The sequence below is a fragment of the Salmo salar genome, chromosome 01, assembly GCF_965601325.2.
Source record: "Salmo salar chromosome 01, fSalSal1, whole genome shotgun sequence".
Classification (NCBI taxonomy): domain Eukaryota; kingdom Metazoa; phylum Chordata; class Actinopteri; order Salmoniformes; family Salmonidae; genus Salmo; species Salmo salar.
The window spans coordinates 17034409-17045369 of NC_138291.1; the positions used below are offsets into that span (position 1 = coordinate 17034409).

Below are 10961 nucleotides of genomic sequence, written 5' to 3' on the forward strand. Positions count from 1 at the left end.
TGCCTTAAGTAACATTCTGTCTTATGTAACCATGCCAAACATATCATACAAATTTGAGTGTCCTGGATTTTCATGTACTATGTTATGTCTAGTCTATGGGACCAGCCTGATATCTGAGAGGTACACTTCTGTGAGAATGACTATTCCTCTACTTGACTCTGCTTCCCTGTCCGAAGTGTCCACATATCAGGGCTTGGGGGTGGGAGTGAGTGATAGCCTCTGGGGTGGTATATCTAACTCTCACAGGGCGACTGCCTCCAACTCCCACTTTCTGTGTCCCCTCATGGAAGTTCCTGAGAGGAGGAGTTAGCAGGCGAGGGGAGGTGTGAGCCTAGATATGACCAGCGTTAACCTTTCCTCCAGTTTTCTTGTTGACCGAGTTCATACGGTTCTACCCCACTTATATCACAAACAGTTTCTGTTGCTGCTCCAGCCTCTATCTCTAGCCCTGCTCCTCCCTCTGCACCTCTCACTGCTTATGCTGTGCTGCTGGCACTGGGTTGCATTGTACAACCAAGCCCTACTCAGCCCTGCTGCCTGAGGTCATGCTTATGTGACTTGAAGTGGGGCACGGCCTCCCGGGTCACTCCTGACATACCGGGGCGTTTGGGTGGGAAAACTGGTTGATTGAACTACAGAGAGAATGAAGATGACCAGTTTCATTTGAATCTTTTCAGAGGTTCAGAGAATGGGGAATGTAGAAAACATTTAAACAGTCTTTTTAAAAATGTGTTAAGTGTGTGTCAGATATCTTAGATTGCAATCTAATTACATAGGCTACTGCAGTTGCAGAGTTTTTGACATACACTATAGTTTCTTTCATCATGTAAACAATTTTGATGATGCAACATTTCGGAGATGTAGGTCAGCACTCATTTGAATTTGTGACATGCAATTCTGAGAAACCATACATATAGAGGCACAGGAGGCTGCTGAGGGGAGGATGGCTCATAATAATGGTTAGAATGGAGTGAATGAAATGGTATCAAACACATGGAAACCGAGTGTTTGATGTGTTCGATACCTTTCCATTTATTCCATTCCAGCTATTAAGCCCGTCCTCCCCATTTAAGGTGCCACCAGCCGCCTGTAATGAAGAGACATGTACAATAACTGCAACAACAAAATTATATTTGGATATTTAATACCATTTCGATATTACATTAAATGTGTTGCCCATGGTTAAAACACAGCTATGCTCTTGGTGCAATGAAATGTTGAGTCCAGAGCTACGGTAAGCCTTCTCTGAAGCCATATGATGCATTGTCTTTGTTATAAGTTCATGACATATTAAATGATGTATTAGGCCTATACAACATCCTGTGATTTTGACATGATATATCCTACATACCGGTACTCTGTTTTTCCGTACCATAACAATGGGGGCCGGGGCAAAATGTTGGGCTCTATGGACAAAAACAGAGAGGCTAGGTTGTTCACAAGCTCCACCCTAGAATTCCTTTAAAGATGTTTTTTACAAGACCATATTAACCATATGGGGTTGAGTGGGGTGGGTCTAAAAACAATCTTTAACTCAAATATGACCCAACAATGTTTATAATACTATGGGGTGTTGATTTTTTCACTGTGATTTTGGATTTAGTTCAATGTTTGTTATATATTTTTATGCTTTAGGCAACCCGAGGCCTCTGAAGTTCAACATGGTCTCATGCAGTATTTGAAAACAGAAGTGTCAAAATAAATCAAACACGTGCCAAACATGTATTAGCTACATAGTAATATATCTACTAGAAGTAGCAATAAGTAGAGATGTTTTGTAACAGATATAATATGAACGTTACTAAGGTCTGATAAAATGTTCATTTTACCCCTGCTATGTTAGGTTAGATACGATGTGACAATGGTGTAGCTTGAAATGCACATCATTAAGGTGGTAAAATAGAGCATGACGTTTTACTGAATCTGAAAAGCACAACATTGTGATTTTAATAGCTGACAAACTACTCTAACTGACAAAAAACGAGAGCATTCATTGGCCAACTCTAAAAGCTTTAGATATCCTGTAAAAAATAATAAACATAAAAGTATGTCAAAAACATATGGGAGAAACTCAGGAGTCCCCTCATTCGGCACTAGTTCCGCGTTCAAAACATCTGGGAACTCGGAAAAATACTATGTCAATCAGGACGTCAGTGATCTTCAGGTCGGAAATCGGAGCTCTAGAAAGAGTCCCGAGTTGGAATTCTGACATTCTGACCGTTCAAATCGATTATTCCCAGTCGAAGCTAGTTTTTTCCGAGTTCCCAGTTGTTTTGAACGCACTGAAGTCAGAGATTTCCGAGTTCCGAGGTCCCAGTTGTAATGAACGCAGCATAAGACCTTTCACCTAGTTTTCAGACTTGCAGTTCATCGGGTTCTTTCTGACACCGATGACCCCTTTGCACGCCCACCAACAGCCACGCACCCTATTTCCTCCAATCGTCCGGCCACCATGCACTGATCACGCGTCGTCTCACCTGCTATTGGCTAAGGTCTCACACACATTTGTGTTTCATTGGTGGCATGTTGCCACCCGCCTGTGTGTTGTGAATTTTGTTTTCCTTTTTTTATCCTGATGTTTTACACAGCTGAGAGAGGACGTAGTGAAAACGAATTGAACAGCCAGTCTACTGATCGGGCGGAGTAGCACCGCTTCTTTTGTTCCATATCCGGTTGACGCTAAACTTAATTCAAATATACCTAAACAATGCCCTCACAAAAATGTTCAGAAATTGAAGTCTCGTATGGGGTAAGAAGATGTATATTTTTTTATGAATATTATTATTTCAAGTCAACATGCGTGTTATTTCATATGACTAACGTTCAGCATTCGAATAATGGGTCAATAGGATACTGTATTTGTTTGTCACTCTAGTTTATTAGTTTCACTTTTTACTTTTCACGTTACAATATTATTCAGTTGGTAATTGAGTCATGTTAGTTCAGAATTATTGAGAAAAAAACAAGATTAATTGAGACATATTTACATTTATACCATCCAATCATATTATCCAATGACTTCGCAATGATTGACCGTTGGTCCAATATCTTTAATTCAACAGTGCCCAGTTGACAGAATTGTGCAATAATGTAGCATTTGTTTTATTGACCTGTGTTAATGTTACCCAACGTCACCCTATGATAAGGTAGCCCAGTAGAGTGGTATTGTTTTGCCTAGGCGGGCTACTCTTTCACTATGTGAAACTGGTCACATTATTTGATGTTGGGAGTGGCCATACTATCACTGATAGTGTCATTGTAGACAAAGCACTTCCTGATGCAGCGTTCACACTGGGTAACATCCCCTCAGCATGCGGGTTTCGGTCTCACGTGGCTAGTGGTAGGGATACATCACTAGTTGGTCTATATTTGGCAATGGGAGGTTACTTGGCTCGTAGCTTTAGGGCAGATGGGATGTAATCTCAAAAGCCTGCTCCTTCAGCACTCTAACGGCCACACTGTGACAACCTCGCAGCAACTGGCACTTGACATTAAGCTAATGACTGGTAAGAATAGAAACATTTCAGACATTTTATTTGAGGTCATTTGGATGCTTCCCTTGGTATGCAAATGAATACATCTAGCTGTATGGTTTTGATTGGGTCTCATTTCCCAGTTATTGTTGTGATTCGTCCCTATGGTGACTCACCAGTCTTCTATTATATCATCATCAGAAAAACTTTCTTTCCTCCAGATGAATGGGGTGGTGATGGACTATTGTGGCTCCTATCTGAAGAGGAAGAGGCACTACAGTGAGCAGTCGTCCCCAGGTTGCAGTCTGGAGTACACAGACCTGGAGGCTGCAGAGGCTCTGGTCTGCATGAGCTCTTGGGGCCAACACCGCCCCAACTCCTGCAAACCCAGACCCCTTACCCCTGCCTCGGACTCCTGCGACTCCCTCTTGCCTCCGGACCCATCGGAGCCCCCCAAGGACTTTGTCTCGCTCTCCTCCCTGGTAAGAGTGTATTCTCTATGGACAGCCATAAACACCACACATCCCAAAACAACCATCACACATAAACATCTGAGTCCTAGCTTTGACTTACTGTGTAAACCAGCGTTGAGACAGTATCTTTATCTCAGGTTGGTGTGTTTGCTAAAAACTTTGCATGGCTTATAGGGGTTAGGGAGGTTGCTGCACAGGTGTCAGGAAAGAGATAAGGAGAAATTGCCTGATAGGCGGTTTCAACTTCACCCAGTGCTCATCTCTCTCAGATGCTGGTTGTAAAAATCACTGTTTTACAGCCACCCAGCTCGAACTAGTCATTAGTGTAGTGTGCATACGTGACCACTCACGTATCTCTCCTAACAGCTACATTAAACCTCCAATTTGAAACAGAACACACCCAACCTAGGACTTCTGTACTAGAACACCACAGTGGCTGTACTAGAACACCACAGTGGCTGTACTAGAACACCACAGTGGCTGTACTAGAACACCACAGTGGCTGTACTAGAACACCACAGTGGCTGTACTAGAACACCACAGTGGCTGTACTAGAACACCACAGTGGCTGTACTAGAACACCACAGTGGTTCTTTGTTCTACTTATTTATTTCACCTTTATTTAACCAGGTAGGCCAGTTGAGAACAAGTTCTCATTTACAACTGCGACCTGGCCAAGATGAAGCAAAGCAGTTCGACAACATATAACAACACAGAGTTACACATGGAATAAACAAACATACAGTCAATAACATGATAGAAAATCTGCATATGAGTTGAGGTGAGGTAGTTGGTTGGATGGGCTATTTACAGATGGGCTGTGTACAGCTGCAGCGATCGGTAAGCTGCTCTGACAGCCGATGCTTGAAGTTAGTGAGGGAGATATATCTCCGACTTCAGTGATTTATTTATTTAAAAAAAAAAATATTATTTAATTTTTATTTTTTTACAATTCGTTCCAGTCATTGGCAGCAGAGAACTGTAAGGAAAGGCAGCCAAAGGAGGTGTTGGCTTTGGGGGTGACCGGTGAAATATACAGTTGAATTCGGAAGTTTACATACACTTAGGTTGGAGTCATTAAAACTCGTTTTTCAACCACTCCACTAATTTCTTGTTAACAAACTATAGTTTTGGCAAGTCAGTTAGGACATCTACTTTGTGCATGACACAAGTAGTTTCCAACAACTGTTTACAGACAGATAATTTCACTTATAATTCACTGTATAACAATTCCAGTGGGTCAGAATTTTACATATGCTAAATTGACTGTGCCTTTAAACAGCTTGGAAAATTCCAGAAAATGATGTCATGGCTTTAGAAGCTTTTGTTAGGTTAATTGACATAATTTGAGTCAATTGGAGGTGTATCTGTGGATGTATTTTAAGGCCTACCTTCAAACTCAGTGCCTCTTTGCTTGACATCATGGGAAAATCAAAAGAAATCATCCAAGACCTCAGAAAGAAAATTGTAGACCTCCACAAGTCTGGTTCATCCTTGGAAGCAATTTCCAAATGCCTGAAGGTACCACGTCCATCTGTACAAACAAGAGTACCAAGTATAAACACCATGGGACCATGCAGCCGTCATACCACTCAGGAAGGAGACTCGTTCTGTCCCCTAGAGATGAACGTACTTTGGTGCAAAAAGTGCAAATCAATCCCAGAACAACAGCAAAGGACCTTGTGAAGATGCTGGAGGAAACGGGTACAAAAGTATCTATAGCCACAGTAAAACGAGTCCTATATCGACATAACCTGAAAGGCCGCTCCGCAAGGAAGAAGCCACTGCTCCAAAACCGCCATAAAAAAGCCAGACTACAGTTTGCAACTGCACATGGGATCAAAGATACTTTTTGGAGAAATGTCCTCTGGTCTGATGAAAGAAAAATAGAACTGTTTGGCCATAATGATCATCGTTATGTTTGGAGGAAAAGGGGGAGGCGTGCAAGCCAAAGAACACCATCCCAACCGTGAAGCACGGGGGTGGCAGCATCATGTTGTGGGGGTGCTTTGCTGCAGGAGGGACTGGTGCACTTCACAAAATAGATAGCATCATGAGGAGGGGAAATTATGTGGATATACATCTCAAGACATCAGTCAGGAAGTTAAAGCTTGGTCGCAAATGGGTCTTCCAAATGGACAATGACCCCAAGCACACTTCCAAAGTTGTGGCAAAATGGCTTAAGGACAACAAAGTCAAGATATTGGGGAGGCCATCACAAAGCCCTGACCTCAATCCTATAGCTTATAGGGGTTCACATTCTTAAAATAAAGTGGTGATCCTAACTGACCTAAGACAGGACATTTTTACTAGGATTAAATGTCAGGAATTGTGAAACTGAGTTTAAATGTATTTGGCTAAGGTGTATGTAAACTTCCGACTCATCTGTACCTGCTGGAGTGCGTGCTATGGGTGGGTGTTGCTATGGTGACCAGTGGGCTTAGATAAGGCGGCGCTTTACCTAGCCACGACTTACAGATGACCTGGAGCCAGTGGGTTTGGCGACGAATATGTAGCGAGGACCAGCCAACGAGAGCATACAGGTCGCAATGGTGGGTAGTATATGGGGCTTTTGTGACAAAACAGATGGCACTGTGATAGACTGCATCTAATTTGCTGAGTAGAGTGTTGGAGGCTATTTTGTAAATGACATAGCCAAAGTCAAGGATTGGTAGGATAGTCAGTTTTACGAAGGTATGTTTGGCAGCATGAGTGAAGCAGGCTTTGTTGTGAAATAGGAAGCCGATTCTAGATTTAACTTTGAATTGGAGATGCTTAATGAGTCTGGAAGGAGAGTTTACAGTCTAGCCAGACTCCTAGGTATTTGTAGTTGCCGACATATTCTAAGTCAGAACCGTCCAGAGTAGTGATGCTTGGCGGGCGGGTGCGGGCAGCGATCGGTTGAAGAGCATGCATTTAGTTTTACTAGCGTTTAAGAGCAGTTGGAGGTCACAGAAGGAGTGTTGTATGGCATTGAAGTTCATTTGGAGGTTTGTTAACACTGTGTCCAAAGAAGGGACAGATGTATACAGAATGGTGTTGTCTGCGTAGAGGTGGATCAAAGAAAGAGCGACATCATTAATATATACAGAGAAAAGAGTCGACCCGAGAATTGAACCCTGTGGCACCCTCATAGATACTGACAGAGGTCCGGACAACAGGCACTCTAATTTGACACACTGAACTCTGTCTGAGAAGTAGTTAGTGAACCAGGCGAGGCAGTCATTAGAGTACGTTGACTGACGGAGTCAAAAGCCTTGGCCAGGTTGATGAAAGCCTTGGCCAGGTTGATGAAAGCCTTGGCCAGGTTGATGAAAGCCTTGGCCAGGTTGATGAAAGCCTTGGCCAGGTTGATGAAGACGGCTGCACAGTACTGTTTTTATCGATGGGCATTATGATATCGTTTAGGACCTTGAGTGTGGCTGAGGTGCACCCGTGACCAGCTAGGAAACCAGATTGCATAGCGGAGAAGGTACTGTGGGATTCGAGATGGTCGGTGATCTGTTTGTTCACTTGGCTTTCGAAGACTTTAGAAAGGCAGGGCAGGATGGATATAGGTCTGTAACAGTTTGGGTCTCGAGTGTCTCCCCCTTTTGAAAAGAGGGAAGACCTCGGCCGCTTTCCAATCTTTAGGAATTTCAGACGATACGAAAGAGAGGTTGAACAGACTAGTAATAAGGGTTGTGACAATGGCAGCGGATAATTTTCGGAGAGGGTCTAAATTGTCTAGCCCAGCTGATTTGTAGGGATCCAGATTCTGCCGCTCTTTCAGGACATCAGCTGTCTGGATTTGGGTGAAGGAGAAGCGGTGGGGGGGGCTTGGGCCAGTTGCTGTGGGGGGTGCAGAGCTGTTGGCTGGGATTGGGGTAGCCAGGTGGAATGCGTGGCCAGCCGTAGAGAAATGCTTATTGAAATTCTAGAATATCGTGGATTTATCGGTGGTGACAGTGTTTCCTAGCCTCAGTGCAGTGGGCAGCTGGGGGGAGGTGCTCTTATTCTCCATGGACTTTAGTGTCCCAAAACTTTTTAGAATTAGTGCTGCAGGATGCAAATTTCTGTTTGAAAAATCTTTCTAGTATGGTGCACATACACTCATTCTGTCTTGCCTTTTTTCTCTGTGGTTTCCAGTGTATGACACCTCCTCACAGCCCCAGCTTTGCTGAAACCTCCACCAGCGCTGCCATCCACACAAGCACCTCTCCTCTGAGCCGGCCCAGCTCCAGCCTTTCTGTAAGGGTCTGTGGGGTCCCACGACCGCCCATGGCCTCCATTACTGAGTCCCCAACCACTGGAAAGACCCCACCACCGGCACCCTGCCGAGCCATGGTAACCAGCGTCATCCGCCACACCGCAGACACACAGCCCTGCGAGCAAATTCCAGCACCCCCCACCGAGCAACAGAGGATCTCAGAGCTGGTGGTCCATCAACAGCACACAGTAAAGACTGAACAGCGCAGCAAACCTCCCTTCACACCCAACCTCACCCTCATCTCTTCCTGTAGGGAACAGCCAGTCAAGACTGAGAAGGAAGAGCCAAAGGCTATCCACTGTAAGGAGAGCCCCTCCCCTCCTCCCGCTAACGCCCAATCACAAAACAGCCTGCCCACACGCCTCTCCCCGCCCCCCACCTCCATTCCTCCAATCATTTGCCAGATGTTCCCAGTGAGCAGCCAATCGGGGATGATCTCGGCGTTCATCCAGGGCCCAATGCAGACATCCAGGACCCCCACATCCATCCTGCCCCAGTCTGGCCCTCTAGGGGCCCTCCAGCAGCCCTTCCTCATGGGCCAGGCTATGCCCCAGGGTACGGTGATGCTGGTTCTCCCCCAGTCCCAGATGTCTCAGGCACCCCACTGCTCCCCACAGACTGTCATGACCCTGGGCCACACCAAGCTGCTACCTCTGGCCCCCGCCCCGGTCTACGTGCCCGCCGGACCCTGCAGCGCCACCAAGATGGACTTCTCCCGCCGGAGGAACTACGTGTGCAACTTCCCCGGCTGCAGGAAGACTTACTTCAAGAGCTCCCACCTCAAGGCACACCTCCGAACACACACAGGTAAGAGAGAGTTCACAGTGATTCTCATGGATGAGTGGAAGTGAGAGAGAAAGAACTTGACATTTATGGGATAACATTTTAGGATCTTGATTGTGTATCATGACTTAAACTGAAGATTATAAGGTAATTTATTTGACTCAAAGCATGTTGGTTTGTTGATGACTAAATGATAATGACTTGCTCACTTACTCTCTTTCTCATTTTCTCTCTCAGGTGAGAAGCCCTTCAGTTGCAGTTGGGAGGGCTGCGATAAGAAGTTTGCGCGCTCCGACGAGCTCTCGCGTCACCGGCGGACCCACACGGGCGAGAAGAAGTTTGTGTGTCCCGTTTGCGAACGGCGCTTTATGCGCAGCGACCACCTGACCAAACATGCCCGCCGTCACATGACCACCAAGAAGACCCCCTCCTGGCAGGCCGAGGTGCGCAGCCCCAACAAAATGTCCTCTCCCAAACCGCTGCCGTCAAACCCTGCCTCACTCTCCCTCAGTATGCTGGTACCTGCCTTAAACTAGACTCTGCCCAACACTACCCACTAGTGACTTCTTACCCCAAACCATGACATGGATAGGGGGGGCAGCCAAGCACACAAGGCTGCCATTTTACTCATGGAGAATGTCTGAAGACATGCACTGGACTCTGTATTTTATTTTCTTCTACTGCTCATTTGTACATTTTTGTTTTGCAAAAGGAATTGTTTTGTTTACTTTTCAGATATTTTACACAATTGTATGTATGTATGTATGTATGTATGCACTCTTTTGCCAAAGCCTTTGTAATGAAGTTTGTCTTATACATTTCACCTGTCTTCTTTGTATGTATATTTGTACATAATATCTATGTGAATGTGTTGTATCGTATTTCAAATGACATTTGTTAATTTGGGAAAATGACTTAATTGTGTAAAACAATCTTACTGGATAGTAATCTATACTGTGATAATTACTGACTTTTCATATTATTTAATACACATTTGTAATAAAGACATATTATTAACTGGTGTGTTTTTAGCAAATCTCCCTTTGACCTTAGATGGTCCTTTTTTTTAAATCAGAACAGCCCTCTAGTTAGTCAGCATTCCTTTCCAGTCACTCCCCAGTTATATGGTAGAGGAATAGAGTGGTGTCTTGCCACATCCTATGTGAGTCAGTCAGCTGAAACACTTCCTGTTCAATATGCTGACTGACCACTGCTCTGGACTGGACCACGTCCTGTTGGTTTAGTGGAACGTGCAGGCCAAAGGACTTTTTGTCCCATTCGGCAGCTCTAATCCAAACTATGCTATGAGGCAGTGGAACTTTAGTCACTCATATCCTTGCCTCTGTACTTATAAGCCTGGCCAAGTATCGTTATCAAGTAGTATTACATTATTACTCGTGTCAATCGATAACTCAGTCTCTGGATTGATTTAATAATACAGATTATTATATAAGCCTAATAAAGGTGTAACCAGTAGTCATCCTTGTAGGTTAGAAATTCAGTATTACATAAACACGCATCCATCAAGTAACTATGTTGTCGCAAATGTTGACTTATCGCAAATGTTGACTTTGTGACTGTGGTAACTAGTGGAAACACTCTTACCGCCACCCGGTAACAACCGTTCTCCAATCAGATTGTGAGAAAACTGAACTGTCGGGAGGTGCGACCAATAGACTGGGTCCCTGAATACCCGCCCCTTTGCCTTACGGATCGACTTACACAATACTGCCTCTATGGGTTGAATGGGTTCATACTATCTCATACTTTCTCTAACAGTGACACCTTGTGGACATAAGAAACATTATCTGACTTCACAAGTGCCACCTTCTGGACAAAAGCTGCACTGTAACTTATTTTCATGGTTAGATGATGCTGATCTAAATCTCCTGTAGGTTTTGTAGACTACAACTTTTCCTGGGATTTCATGAAAACAGGAATAGCGCAGGCTTGCGTTGGTAGCCTATAGCCTACTGCGCACGG

General features: G+C 44.5%; 1 protein-coding gene across 2 annotated transcripts; it reads left to right on the forward strand.

Moving 5' to 3' along the window:
• Window positions 1–2440: 2440 nt before the first annotated feature.
• Window positions 2441–9995, forward strand: klf11b (Kruppel like factor 11b). 2 transcript variants are annotated; one of them, XM_014136322.3, is made up of 4 exons: window positions 2441–2749; window positions 3695–3955; window positions 8075–9002; window positions 9216–9995. In XM_014136322.3, exons 1-4 carry the CDS (start codon window positions 2708–2710, stop codon window positions 9512–9514), a joined length of 1530 nt encoding a protein of 509 aa, XP_013991797.3. In that variant the 5' UTR covers window positions 2441–2707; the 3' UTR covers window positions 9515–9995. The 2 variants fall into 2 exon arrangements, with proteins under 2 accessions (XP_013991797.3, XP_013991885.2); XM_014136410.3 differs by lacking the exon at window positions 2441–2749 and adding an exon at window positions 2818–3506.
• Window positions 9996–10961: the final 966 nt, after the last annotated feature.

Bases quoted from the DNA above. Each gene is read 5' to 3' on its own strand.
- klf11b (XM_014136322.3), top strand. From the start codon at position 2,708: ATGCCCTCACAAAAATGTTCAGAAATTGAAGTCTCGTATGGG. The intron at 2,750-3,694 runs GTAAGAAGATGT...TCTTTCCTCCAG, and splicing joins AAATTGAAGTCTCGTATGGG to ATGAATGGGGTGGTGATGGA. The intron at 9,003-9,215 runs GTAAGAGAGAGT...TTTCTCTCTCAG, and splicing joins ACACCTCCGAACACACACAG to GTGAGAAGCCCTTCAGTTGC.